General features: G+C 44.6%; 1 protein-coding gene across 1 annotated transcript in view; it reads left to right on the forward strand.

Annotated features, from left to right (window-relative positions):
• Window positions 1-409: 409 nt before the first annotated feature.
• The window catches only part of LOC133140446 (versican core protein-like), a 79,938-nt gene continuing 65,026 nt past the window's right edge, over window positions 410-15,321 (forward strand). The window contains exons 1-5 of the mRNA XM_061260421.1: window positions 410-473; window positions 2,182-2,550; window positions 4,100-4,274; window positions 5,243-5,370; window positions 7,700-7,993. Of these exons, the coding sequence (XP_061116405.1) occupies window positions 410-473; window positions 2,182-2,550; window positions 4,100-4,274; window positions 5,243-5,370; window positions 7,700-7,993 (1,030 nt within the window). The remainder of the gene's footprint in view (window positions 474-2,181; window positions 2,551-4,099; window positions 4,275-5,242; window positions 5,371-7,699; window positions 7,994-15,321) is intronic.

Here is a 15,321-nt window from a genome sequence, read left to right on the forward strand (position 1 = left end):
GTGCGCAAGTGAGGTTTAGATGAGTGTTCGGTGGGCCACCTAGTCCCCCAAAACTGTGAACGCCGCAGAGAAATGTCCAGACCCCTCCCATTCGGTGATCACCCGTTCCAACCAATCAAATGGGCCTCAGAACAGAAGAGGACAGAACAGACAATCAGTCTGTGACTAGCCAATCAGAGAGTTGCAGGGCTTTATTGGCGAAAAGCAGATTTCTCCTGGTAGATAATTGCCATGTAGCAGCGATGAATGAAAATGATAAACACTGCCTTCTAAACTCTTGACTTTTTGTAAAATGTGAGATATGAGGCCTACACTATGAATGAAAGAACAATGCCAAAGTTTGATGAGTACCACTTGATGTGTATTGATGAGTGTTGTGCTGTTGTTGTCTTTCTCCCGCAGGCTGAAGATGTTATTTAATATAAAACACATTCTGTGGTTGTCCTTCCTCTGCAGCACAGCTGCTGGACTTGGTAAGATACTAAATCCGTCTTCAAAACTTTGCATTACACGCTGTCACTGAATAATGAAAACGTGAGGTGGCAAGCCTACTGAAATCTGTTCTGGGGATGTCTTTAAAGGCGACACAAGCAGTGCTGTTTTATGAACACATCATTATCACATTACTAAAGAAAAGAGGCCACAAATCTGAACTGTTTTTGTTCTGAGCAGCTGCTCGGCTGCTTCTCAGCTAATACAATACATGCAAAGTTGCAACAACATTTCTCAAAGGATAAGGGAACTTATCAGACTTTAAATCAGACTTTTATGGGAAGTTAAGTTCCACAAAGTGCAGCCTACATCTGAACAGCACTTGGAGACTTCTTTCAGTTTCAGTGCTTTTTGGTCACTGCCTCAAACAAACAGGCAGTTGCATGATGTGGCCTAATAAGGACTTTGGTTTGGTACTGTAGATATGTCCCTAGCAGCAAGGCAGCCTTGCCACATTCCTGATGCATTCGGCAAGTCCACTGAAGCGGCCATTGAGTGGCAGGCAGTTGGAAGTACACCTCTGGTGTCATGTCTGGTGTCATATAGTGTCATGTCTGATGTCATAAGGTGTCATGTTTGATGTCATAAGGTGTCATGTCTGACACTGAGAAGGGAAAAGACAGCATTTCTGGTAGAGAAGCCATTTTGTGCCCTACAGGGGCCCATGTTGTTGACCGTGAATGCAGCTAGGTCCTCTTCTCATTAGTGACTAATGTCTGAGCTTTATTGTGTGCACATTTCGCACGGCTACAACTTGTTCCAGACAAGTACACACTTGTTCCAGAAGGGTGGAGCTTCTGAAGAGAAAACATACTGTCAAGAGGATGGAGGGCTGACCAATCAGGACACAATTCAGTTCCGAACACTGCCAGTAAGGGGCAGTTTCCAGGAAAAAGCAAAAAGAGAAAATAAGTGATGGGAACACTGTGCTGTGGGAGATTGTTTTCCACATATGACTAAATGATGAAAACAAGGTTTTGACTCATTTAAGAGAATAAGTTGTTTACCAAAAGTAAATACCGTGAAATAGTAGGCTGCTATCCAGGATATGAGCCTATGTCCTTCAGGTTATAAATCCTGTTTATAACTAACCACAGCTTCACAGTGCTGACACACTGATTACTGTATTAATAATGTGGTCATTTAACAGAATCATGTTATTTTGCATTGCTTTCATGCATAAACATTTTGTAAAAATGGTGATGGTTATTTGTGAAGTACAGCAGAATGTTCATTCATTCATTCAATCTTTATTTAAAATGTGAAAATGGATGGAGATACCCTCATTTGTAATGCCACCAGTGTTAAGGTACATGACTGGGACCTGCAAGGTCGATAGTTCGATCCCTGGTGTAGCCACAATAAGATCTGCACAGCCGTTGGGCCCTTGAGCAAGGCCCTTAATCCTCCAGGGAGAGGACAGTCTCCTGCTTAGTCTAATCAACTGTAAGTCGCTTTGGGTAAAAGTATCAGCCAAATTACATGTAATGTAACAAGAAACAGAACAACAAACAGTACAAACAGAACAACATCACATGAAACAGGTACAAAATGGATGCATTTAAACTTAAAGTCAAGTTCTGGAATTGCATTAATGACAGCAGTCCATCTTTAGTGTATGTTGTGAAATATTCCATGGGTATGGAACATTAGCATGAAGCTGAGATGCCTGTGATTGTCCCCTGTCAGCTGACCATCTGGTGGAGTTGCAGCCGGTCAGCGGCTCTCTCTCGGGGAAGGTGTCCCTGCCCTGCCACTTCCCCATCATACCCACGGCACCACCCTCCATCAACAGCACGGCCACCCCAGACTACCTGCGCATCAAGTGGATCAAGATGGAGGGCGAGGAGGAGAGCGTGGTGCTGGTGGGGCAGAACGGGGTCATTAAGATCGGGCCCAGCTACAGGGGCAGGGTGTCAGTCCCCAGCCACCCAGAGGACATTGGGGACGCCTCTCTCACCATGGTGAAGCTGAGGGCGAGCGACGCGGGCATGTACCGCTGTGAGGTGATGCACGGCATCGAGGACACGCAGGACACCGTCTCCCTGGACGTCAACGGTGAGTGCCTGCTCTCTCTCTCTATCTCTCTCTTTCCATCTTTCTCACTCTCTCTTTCTATCAATATATATATCTATTTCTCTCTTGATCTCCGTTCCTCTCTAACCCGCTGTCTCTCTCACTCTCTCTCTCTCCATCGCTCTCTATCTCTCTCTCTCCCCATCGCTCTCTATCTCTCTCTTTCCATCTTTCTCACTCTCTTTCTATCAATATATCTATTTCTCTTTGTTTGTTTCTCTCTAACCATCTGTCTCTCTCATTCTCTTCCTCTTTGTCTCTAACTCTCTCTGTCTCTATCTCTGGGAGCACTGGGCCTGTACTTCACTACACTGAGGAACACGACTGTGCAATTACAAGTAATATTAATATGAATTCATATTACTTGTTTATTGGAGCTCTCCTGAATGAATATGGTGATGAAAATGTCCTTATTGAAAGGGGGAGTGGTGGAAAAGTTGAGGCTTCATTACTCAGAGAATTTGGCCACAAATCCACACATCTGCTATTTAAGTGGTCTCACCAGTCTTTGTGATTCATATTCCGTTCATGTTGAAGTGCGCGAACGTGGTTAGCGTATCGGATTGTGAACGGTGGCAGTGGCTAACAGGATGGCTTTATGTTCAAAGCGTTTCTATCTCAGTTTGTTTGAAGAAAACAGAGTGACTAACCCAGTGCAAGCAAACAGGAGCACTCGGAATTTCAAAGATTCAATAAAGCAGCGATAATGTTTTTAGCACCGAGCGGCGATCGCACTCAGGTACCAGGGACGAGATGAATTGCCGTTTTGATGTGAATTAAGTCTTCTTCAGTGCCTATTCTGTCGGAAGGTGGAATTCACGTTGGGATGTCATGTTAACCTGTCCCTGTTACCTAGGCGCTAGCGCTACCACAGGCTAAATAAACCCATTTTAGCTTCATTCTTCATTGTAGTCTGTTTATTTTGAGCGCTCTGGGTTGCTTACACTGGAGCGTCTAGAGGATTCATCAGCCGAGCGTGTTGGATTCACGCGCTGTATTTAGTTCAGGCACACCTGTGACCACGCTGAATTCTTCATTTATAAAATACCGTGTGTATGACTTCATAGCTTCAGGCTTTCAGGATTGTATGAGTTCTGTACAATGCTAATCTCACAGCAAGCCCATATTTACACTAATATAGCATGCAAAGCACAGATCAGTTTGCTTTCATTTAGAAACAAAGATTATCGAATTCATTTTTGGCTGTAAATATTAACGTGAATGCATGAATTAGATTAGCTTGGTAAATATGAATTGTGATTGAATATCTTAGTTAATGATGGGACAGATATATTGTTTTGGCGTTTTGTAATTTGTGATTGTCCGTACACATTGACACATGTTATGATTGTCAGTTGTAATACTACTGTAGTTTATAATTAGTTTTATTAGCTAATGCACACATGAACAGGCAAGGAGACACACACAATTCATACTGGGAAGTTCTGTATAAAATTGGCCACTGTTGTATATTGCTCTATTTCCTTCATGTAAATTAAATGTGTGTGTGTGTGTGTGTGTGTGCGGGTAGGTGTGGTGTTCCACTATCGGGCAAACACGAGCCGATACACGCTGAACTACCAGAACGCCACTGAGGCCTGCCGCAGGGTCGGTGCGACGATCGCCACCCCGGGTCAGCTGCGGTCGGCCTACGAGGACGGGTTCGACCAGTGTGACGCCGGCTGGCTCGCGGACAAGTCTGTCAAGTGAGAAACGCTCGCTCCGGGTTCACCATGGGATGCATCTGTAGTTGTGGAAGTATTTTGAGAAGAAAAAACATAGTTTCCTGGGATGATGGCAAGGTGGAGTAAAATTATCTATAACAAAAACTGGGGGTATAGTGTATTTGATGTTTATGTCTAGCTATTATTACCTAGGCCATTTTCAATAGGTTTCTGGTAGGCAATGGTAGGCATTTATATAGCGCCTTTATCCAAAGCGCTGTACAATTGATGCTTCTCATTCACTCATTCATACACACACTCATACACCGACGCCGATTGGCTGCCATGCAAGGCCCCGATCAGCTCGGCAGGAGCATTTGGGGGTTGGGTGTCATGCTCAGGGACACTTCGACACAGGCGGGGGATCGAACTGGCAACCCTCCGACTGCCACACGACTGCTCTTACTGCCTGAGCCATGTCGCCCCCTGCGACATGGTAATCATGATGAGTTTTTCTCAATTTTTAACTTGCGGTGCAGATTTTCGGGAAGACTAGGACCAGATACTAAGTAAAGAATTAACATACCACAGAAATCTGTGTGAGCTATTCCACTCTTAATGAAGGGAAACAATCACAATCTAAACTCAGAAGTATGCCCTTGTCAGACCATTGCTCCTGTCATTTTTTGATTTTTTAATAATCAAGTTATACTGTCAAAACCAACCAGAACTACAAGTGTAGTTGTCTTAATTTCCCCGTGATTAAATGGAAATGAATCAATATAAATCAGATATAAAATTAAGCCAAATCTAAGACCACTTTTTACAACTGCTGAAATTTGATGACAAGCCAGGTCTGACTTGCTTTGCCTAAGTCAAAGATTCCAGGCTGCGTTTGTGCAACGGGATCCAGAATTGGAATACAAATAAGCCCTGTGAGTTTGGAGTCTAAATCACTTAGCACACTGTAGAACTATAGAACTGTGCCATGAGAACTGTCTTCCTCGTAGATATCCCATCACGAAACCCAGGCCCGGCTGCTATGGAGACAAAAAGTTAAAGGCTGGTGTCCGAACGTACGGAATCCGGAACCCCACGGAGACCTACGACGTCTACTGCTACGTAGACAGGCTAGACGGTAAGGAAACTAATGGCCACTGGCTGGCCTGGGTTGGTCTTGGCTAACAGCATTGAAATGAACTTGGGAGAGAGATTGATTGGATGAAGAAAGCTAGAATACAAAGTAATAAGCCACCTGAGAAGTTAAGCGAAACCTTTTCTCCTGCAACTGTAAGACAAACTGCCATTCCCTGCATATGCGACATTTAATCCAAGAAACGAATCCTAGGAAATATGAGAGTTTGAAAACCTTAAACTACTCTGGCACTGTAAAGGGATTGCTCTGGGTAGCATTAATTATCTTTTGACTTTTTTTTTGCTCCCCCCCCCCCCCATGATTTCAGAATAAACTCTAAGACTATGAGCTGGGCATGTGGTTGTTTGAGTCATAACTGGTCTGATTAAAATCAGCATTGTCGATGTGAGCTGACTGTGGGGGAATCTTTATGACCTCTGATGCCAGGTTCTGTCGAAGTGAAATACGGGGAATACCTCTGCTACTTGCTCCTAGGGCATGTTTTTTCATGGCAAGGACTTTGATGGCAAGCCCCTGGGCATTCAGCCAAAAAGATTAGGCCTCCACATGGTAACACATTCCAGAGAAACAAAGCACTGCCGGTAAGCTGGCACACCTTAAACATCTGTTCTGTGTAAACGAAACATCATGTAGGCTCCACTTCACTGGATCTCAATCAGCTCCCAGCCAGCCAAGATGTTCTTCAGCTCTTGGATGCTGGGCGATCCAATTTCTGCCACTAGCTCCATACAAAGTGACAGTCTGTGCTTTGCTGGCATTGGTCAGGACAGCTCAGGGAAGGGATTGTTCCATACCATCTGATTGTAAAATATTTTGTATTTATCAAATCAGGGAAGGGATTTAGACTTGTAATGGAAACAGTGCTTTTGCCTCGTGTACAAGGATGAATCTCAATGTCTCCAATGTTTTTTGTTGTGGCAACATAGATGATGCCCATCTGTTTTCTCCTTGTGAGTAAATACGTCTTGAGCACTTTGAGAATTACTTTCACGTGGAGTCTATGTTGGATATAGAGAAAGTGGCTAAGACTGTTCATACAGAACTAGAGATTTTCTCTGGCACCAACCTCACTGTGAAGACGCACACACCCTTCTCACACACACCCTTCTCTGCATTAATATGTCTAGAGGCTGATTTTCATAGAATTCTGCAAGATATGTTCAAAAGGGATGTCCATATCATCGAACAGTAAAATAGCTCAACTCTCTGGAGACTCTTTTGACTGTCTTAAAGTTACACCCAATTATACAAGAAGCAATTATCTTTTTCCCTCTCCCTTTTCTTCACTTCACTTTTAAAAGTAAGTTTTAAAGTTCAACAGAAATTTGAAAAGAATTGTGTTTATGAAGTGTTGTAAAATTAACGATTCAGAAACAAAGCAGACAAATGGCAAACATTAAAAAACACATTAGGAAAATGGACCATCTGAACTAGACTGAAACACTCAGCATTTTTATGGTCCGGAATGGCCTTTGTAAGTCTTCCAGCGCATGGGGTGATATTGGACCAGTGCTCAGTCAGAGTAAATCACGCTGCTTGGATAATGCTCTCTCCTCCAGTGTGGATTCCAGTCCCTCTGTTGCATAATTTCAGACTCTCTCAATTAGCTTAAACAGTGTAGAAGTGTAATATGTGGAAGTAACATTCAGTGTTCTTGCTTTTTATGATCATAAAAGATGCCTTGCAGAACTTTCAAATCAATAAATCTCACAAAGTGACAAAAGTTGACCATCTCCAGTGGTGTGAAGCCCCAGTTTAGGTTAAACATCAAGTTAAATACTATGGTTACAACTGTTACACCTAGTGTTTCACAAGGTTTTCACGAATATCATAAGGGGCAGAGCTGAAGTCAGCTGTTGGCTTCTTGCTAATGAGCCATTTGAAAGACTCATAGCAATATGCGTAACAAGAGGATGTGATTGTTCCAGGTCAGTGAGTCACTATTGACCTCCTAATGACCTGCCAGCAATGCTTTAACTTCATTTGAAGGTCTTAGTGTTGTATGTATTTTTTATTCCTTTATTTATTTAACCATCATTTTAACCAGGAAAAAATCCCATTGAGATCAAAATCTCTTTTGCAAGGGCAACCTGACCTGACATGAAGCACAAAGTTACTCAACAAGACAGTCGACAAAATTTACAAGCATCAAATGGGGAATGAGACTGGGGTGTAAATGAAAAAAAACCCAATATATAGCAGAGGTTAAAAGCTGGAGCACTTAAGTCATGAATTGTATATAACTGTGTCGCACAGACCCTTGACTCTAAACCATGTGTGTGTGTGTGTGTGTGTGTGTTTGTGTGTCCAGGCGAAGTGTATTACGCGCCCGTCACCCGTAAGATGACCCTGGAGGAGGCTCGGGAGGAGTGTGAGAGGAGGAGGTCGGTCCTGGCCACACCCAGTCAGATGCACGTGGCGTGGCGGCAGGGCCTGAACCGCTGTGACTATGGCTGGCTGTCGGACGGCAGTGCCCGCCACCCCGTCTCCGTGCCCCAGAAGCAGTGCGGGGGCGGCCTCATCGGCGTCCGCACCATGTACCGCTACCCAAACCAGACCGGCTTCCCCGAGCCCAGCTTAAAGCTGGGAGCCTACTGCTTCAGAGGTAACCCGCAGATATACTCCTCCAGCTCAGCTCAGCAGTGCTACCCAATGAAACCCCAGTGCTTTTGTGTTCTTACTGACTGACGACACGCACATTTAGGGGGTATGTCACAAAGTGGGATTACTGAATTAGCTGGGTAACTTCACAGACTAAAACCCGGAGCCCTTTGAAAACTGGAACATGGACTGAAGTAAAAACAGCTGTGCTAAGTTTTACTCAGCTAACTCGGTTATTCTGCTTTGTGATATTCTGTAATGTACTGTATCCCAGAAGCTACTCTCCCATTTTGGTTTTGTTCTTTGCCAGACTCACTAATATTGGTCTGATTATCTGCTGTGACACACATGGATCTCACCATTTGGGATATATCTGATGCTGGGATATAAGCTTATGCAGGATATTGCTAACGCTAATGCACAGATGGTATCTCCAGGTTAATAGAAGACCTTAATAAACCCTGTGTTGACATTATCTCCAAGCTCTCACAGAAGAGAAAGTTTACTAGGAGGACATTGTTTATAACAAGTACAATACAATGTTTATGCCTCCAGGAAAGTGACCTTCTTGAGGCTATATAGCTAGTCCCCCCACACACAACCAGCCAATAGGAAATGGGGACACTGATTACTCACACTGTGCAACAGGAAGTAATGTAATGCAGTTGCTAAGGGATGGGGTTTATTCAAGGTTGCAAGCATGCTTATAAACCTAAAGTTGCTCTTGTAGCATTTACGGGTGACTTTGTGAATTACACAATATGCTGCTTGCCATTGTTTGGTCTCTGTATCTTTGGGGGTATTGTGTTTGTACCTTTGCAAAACTCTGTATCAATACAAGGTGTGAACCTCCTGTCGCTGTGTGGTCTCTTCTCTGAGTCGGTGAGATATACTATATGGTGTATCGGTGTGAAGTATGATTTGTGTTCTGCATGATGTCTCTGTGTTAATGCAGTCTTGTTCTTCATCAGTCTGGAGTGCAGAATCATTAACCCTTAACATGTGAAGCCCAGTTCAGATCAAATATTTGCGCCGTTAAAAAAAAGTTTCAAAATGTTGCAGAAAGGAGTTGCATCAGTGTGAACGTTGCAGGTGTTTCCACTCGTCTAATCATGGGTGGCGAGTTTTAGAGAGTTGCCAGTTGCAGCTCATTGCTTTGTGAATCTTTGGTCTGAACTGTGCTTAAGATCACACATACAGTATGTGATTATAATGTTCTTAACCGATGTGGCAATCACTACTGGTAGTTGAACTTAGAATGTTGAAGAAAAAAACATTCCAAAAAAGCTGCTCTTCAAAGGGTTAAATCCCCCGTTGTGATGAAGAAGGCCACGGCTCAGAAACGAGAGGCAGTGGGACACGTGGCTTGCATCATGTCCATGATGTCACCGTTCTGGCCGTTCAGCCTCCTCGCCTCCATTGCGTCCCAGCCTTAAGGCGAATGTTTCCCACACCAGTGAACATGTTGAAGTCAGGGATTAACAGAAGCAACGGTCCCACTCACAACACAGACTTTTATCCGTACTCCTCTGCGGAGGTGGGAGAGAGGTGGGGGTTACCTTTTTCAGCCGGGCGCTCTTCCATTCTTCAATTTTTGTCTTATGTTTATTCCCTCCGGTGGATGGGAAATAGACTTGCCTGCTTTATCTGAGGCCAGGAACCTTTCTCCTGCTTTCGTGTAAGGGGAGTGCTTCCCTGATCTCATTGTATCTCTTTGTGGACGGTTTCCTTGGCAACCAAGTTATCCTTGGCCGGCAGGAGAGAAGTCATTTTTTAGGTCTCCTGTTGCAGACATTGCTGCTCTGAGAATTTCAATCAACGTGTAATTTGTCATTGTTGATTAATACTGTATGGGAGTGCCTCAGATGCAGTTTTTTCTCATCTATGTGTTGTTACTGAGCATTCCCCCTAAGGAAGAATCTATGTGTGTTTAATCTGAATATGGAAATACAATTAAATCATTCTGAAAGTGGTTGAACTATTGTCTAATTGTTGGGATTTACAGTATTTACTTTTGGTAACGGAGCAAGTCATTTCATTTGAAGGCCTGTGGTTGGTCATTCTGTTTCCAATTGAACCCTCAGAGACACCAAAGGCCATTCCTTTCATGGCAGCAATTCAAATAGCTTGATTCAAACCCACGTCAAAATTACAGGCACCATTACATGCTAGGAGCTATCAGTAGACCCAAACCTGGTATACCTGCACCTGCCATAGACAGACTGCTATACAATGTAGTTCTGATTGGTCTGACAGCTTACTTCCTTTTTTCATTTGTGAGGGATTAAAAGTGCCAGTCTAAGTCCTGCCTTTCCCAGATGTGTTATTTTTCCCCTCTGTCTCTTTGAATCACAGCGGAGGTGCTTCCAAAATGCTCATAGCCTTTCTGCCTGCTGACTCCATAAAGGTCCAAGGCCCACAGTGAACTTTGACCCTTCCTTTCTCCCCTTTTGACAGAGGGTCATTTGGACTGCCAACCCCCATGATCATCTTAGGATCATCAGAATTACGACTTGCTGTGATAAAGGGATGGTATAGAAAAACACTGCAAAAAGTCCATCTTTGTGTTTTCATTACAAGACTAAAACATTTGTCTTGTAATGAAAACATAAAGACAGACTTTTTGCAAAAAAATGAATTTTTTTTCTCTCAAGTAGAAAATATTAGCTTGTTTTTTTTAGTTAGCTTGCCAAGTAAAATTCACTTTCCGCATTGGCAAATCTTGAAATGAGTCAAACTGTCTCACCTCATTGCCAATATTTTTATCTTATGTCGTGGAAAAGTAATAGAAATTAGATTTGAAGTCTAAATATAAGACTACATGACTTAATGAGATTATTTGTTTCTTTCAGTGAAGGCTCAAATAAACGACCTCTGATTTCATGTTTGCCTTTCACATTACCCATTCCTTCCTTCTCTTTCCGAGTACACTGTTCCACTTATAGGAAAATCCTTCACTTTTTCTATTGACAAAAATAGGCACTGGTATCGTTAGGTAAGAGCAACAGAAAAAGGATAGAGAGTGAGGGAGAGTGTGACAGAGGGAGAGAGCACAAGAGAGAGTGACTTCTTTTAAATATACTCCGACGTGTGTGAGATTATGCATTTTATGAGCACTTAATAGATCAGAAATTTATGAGGAAAACTTTGCCTCATGTCTTACATCAGACATAGTGGCTGAGTGGAGCAGGAGTGTATGTGACTGAAGCCTTGCAGCTGGGCGCAGTTGAGTAGCCAGCTGAGTCAGAGAGGACCATCCTTTCACTGGTCCTACTCTACACCGTGTGTAATGTGATTGGACAATAGCAACAGGACATCATCTTCCACAGCCGCTGGCCTTGTGGGTGGCAGTGCGGTGAGAGGGTTGGACTCTTAACTATTGGGTTGCATGATCCAATCCCAATTGGGGCACAGCCACTGAGTGCTATCACTTCAAAAAATATACTGCACGCTGTGTGATGTGCAGATGACCTAAGTCATGTGGGCAGACAAAGGTCTGTGTGAAGAAAATTAAATATATCGTAATGACATTATTAAACTGTAAATTATTATTTTTTTATAAAGTGAAATATTAACATTTTGATGAATAATGATATTTTGTTGGATGAAGTGGCAGTGAATAAAGGAGACATATTCCTCCATGAGAAAATATTCCTAAAATTAACACTGTGCTAAAAAACTGACATAATCGTTTTCAGCTAAATCTGGCCACCCACCAAACCAGATTTCACATCTTGTTTCCCATAATTGGTTTTCTCAGAACAACTGAGAGCTATTGGTCATTGATTAACGATAGATTGAGTGTGGTTGACATAGTGAGTTGGTCATGTGACTTGGACCACACCAGACTCCTGTACTTTCCTTTGGAATGGAAAAACTCAATGGAAGTGACTCAAATGGGTTTTCTGATTTAATTTCGGCTGGACCTTTTGGGCTGTGCCTCACAGAGAGGACACTCCCTACTGCAGGGGAAATCAGAGCAGGATATGGGAATGGGCAGACGTTATTGTGCCAGTGAATAATGGCGTAATTGAAGACATACAGTATAGAATGGCCTGATGAGCATAGCAATTATGTTAATTAAAACAACACAGACAAAACATTTCAAATAAAACAATGTCTGGTTTGCAATCCTGACTACTGCAGCAACTGAAAATATGTGTGTGTGTGTGTGTGTGTGTGTTCAAGAATATACAGTAAGTATAGTATAGTTTCTATAAAGAAAACTGTGGCTTGAACAGATATTTACACATCCTGAGGTGCCAGAAAGGTAGTTTGTGTGTTTTTGTGTGAAAACATTTTCCACTGTAAACAGAAGGTGCTGCCAAGATGAAAGCATGTGCTTTTGTGCCAAAATTTCTCAGATGGAAAATGGGCTTAAAAAAAAAAAAAAATCAAATAGCATCAACCTCGCGCATTGCATCAATTTATGCATTTTTGCCCTTGTTGCACAAAAACAGATTCACTTGTATTGATCCTTGTAAGTGAGTTATTTTTATGAGCACTGTTGTGGTGCCTGCTAATATTAATGCATCATGTTATTTCTACAGCTAAACAGACGGTGAATCTGACGGCCTGCTTGGAGGTGAAGGACATAACCAGCACTTCTCCTGAGCCATCAACCGTCAGCTCCACCTCACCCACCCCGACCTCCGATTGGAGCACAGTCCAGACTCCAGGTGCTGAGCTACAGAATCAGAGCCAATCAGAGGCTGCCTCCGAGGCTACACAGGAACCTGCATCTGAGCCGGGGTCACCGCACCCCTCACAGACCCCGTTCGTTCACACCGACGGGCCCGTCACTGTGGGAACCACCGAAGAGTTCCCCTCCATGTTCTCCACCAGCATGGCGCCCCCGCGGCGCAGAGTGACAGACGAGAGCGAGCTGATCACCCTGCTGCCCGCCGCCAGCACCGCAGCCCCTGCGGACTTCGGTGCGACCACGCCCTTCGATGACGATTTTGACATCGAGACTTTTGTCCGAGAAAACGCGAGCCAGGCAGAGCCAGTGATCAGAGGCGACTCCCTGTATCCCCAGAAGGAGGCTGACGCAAACGACACGGAGACCCCGGTCCGATTCCCCACACGGCTCCCACCCGTGACGCAGGTAACCCTGGAGACCGACGTGGCCACTGGCGGGTCCACCTTGATGGTTGCTGCTTCCCCTTCTGCGGTGGAGGAAGCCTTCCCAGACGCCACGGCTCACATCCTCGATGGGATGAGGTACGGTGATGCTGCAACGCCGCAGCCTGGACCCACTGATGAGGTTCTCACAGTCTCTGGTGCCCCTGCCGTGAGCCCCACCTGGTCCGCAGACGAGTCGTCAGAGCCCGGCTTTGGAAAAGTCGCCGCTTCCACTGAGGGCTCCGCCCCGGCAACCACACGTTCCCTGGAGCCTGGAGCAGAGCCTGCTGACATCACCCCGGCCCAGCCTGTGGGCGCCGATGCAGGAGAGAGAGTCACCGGACCCATGATGCACACAGGGCTTCCAGAACAATCCACAGCTTTTTCCGTGGGCACAGTGACACCTTCTGTCTCAATCAGTTCTGCTCCAACCACATCAGCAATTGTTGCACTGGGAAAAACATTTGAAACAGTTGTGGAAGGGGATACAGTGGAGACGACCTCAGGTCTTCAAACGGAACTGGGACCTGGAGCCGAGAAGCCCACTGGTTCTCCGGTGGTGGATGTGGCTAAGATCTCTGTTTCCCCTGGGGATGTGTCTACAGTTGGTTCCATCATGGAGCCCATTGAGGAAATAGGTGGAGCGTCTTCAGTCCCAGTGCCTGCTACCAGCCACTCGACAGCAGCTGTGCAGACCACGGACTCCGTGAAAGCTGACAAGGATGTCAGCCGTCATGCTGCCTTGACCAGTTCGGTGGCCACTCCTGATTCTCTGAAAACTGAAACAGCCACTCAGGGTATGGTGGAACTTGAGTTTACTGCCTTCCCTGACTACGACCTGGATGAGTTAGGCACTCCAGGCTTTGTGGAGGCTTTGCCACCCGGCCCTGTCACGCCCGTGCAAGAGGAGGAGGGCGATGACAAAGGCTCTTCAGTGAAGACTGTCTCTGATGCATTGACAGGGACCACCATAGGTGCTGTGAGCACCACTCCACCGACATGGAAAATTGACATGGTTACACCAGTCGCCTCAGTGACAAAAACCTTGAACGAGACAGGTGAAATGCAAGCCCCATCTTCACCTCCAGTACCTGAGATAACAGATGCAAGCGTGTCAGCAACCCTCAGCCCTGTGTCTGAGTCTGAGTCCAATACGACAGGGGCTTTCCCACAATATACTGGGGCTACCTCTCCAGACCGAGGAGAAGGGGAACCAGCCATAGTGTACAAGGAGGTCTCCACAACTTCACTGCCAGAGGCGAAACCTGCATCGCCCAGTACATTGGAGACCCGACTCGCCGTTTCCACAGCCACAGAGAGCCCCCCTGCCCTCATCGAGGGTGAGACGGCAAAGGATGCCACAAAAGATGTGGTCATAATGGGTGAGTCCACCACCGGTATCCCAGAGTGCTCTGCTGAAGTGATAGAGGGCAAGCATTTGTCAAGCGAGATCGACAAGGAGGATTTTGTACCGGCTCTTCCGGAAATTTCATTACCTAGTGGACAGCCAGTCCAGGTGATCATTGTCAGTGTTCAAGAGAGAAACCAGTCAGGTAAGCTCACAGTTTTTCTATGTTTTAGTTAAATGTACCTGATTCTATTGGCCTTCTTTGGTGTGATATACTGTAAGTCCATTGGATTGTGTAAATGGCTGCTGTGTTCCTATACAGAGCAAATAGAGTCCAAGTTCAGTTACATCATCTATAGTATAGCTTCTATGGAGTAAAAAGGTTTTCTTTCTTAATATTTCAAACTTTTAGCATAACTTGTGCCTTAGAAGATGAGATATGTACTGTAAAGAGTGGGAGTAAAAAGTTGCTGAAAATGAGGACTGCATTCCTTAACCTTGAGAAAGAGGTGTCAGACCTGCATCTAACAGGATTAGCGCTCATGTGCTCTGCAGCTGACACCCTGGAAGTGTTGTACTGTCAGTGGCAGGGGGGGCTGTGTAACTGGGAATCTGATAATGGAATGATGAGAAAGTGCCTTCAAGTTACATTCACAGCCATTCTGTCTGATCAAGAGTTTATCAATGGTCATCACTAATATCTAGACATGAAACACGAAAAGGTTATGTTATTTTAATTCAGGCAAAGGGAATAACTGTGAATGAAAAATCAGTTTGTGTTGTCGGTTACAGTCTTGCCTTTAGCGGTGGTGAATATTATATTACAAGCTACAGAAGTGATTTAGTTACCCCCATATAAA

The sequence above is a fragment of the Conger conger genome, chromosome 11 (genome assembly GCF_963514075.1).
Source record: "Conger conger chromosome 11, fConCon1.1, whole genome shotgun sequence".
NCBI lineage: Eukaryota > Metazoa > Chordata > Actinopteri > Anguilliformes > Congridae > Conger > Conger conger.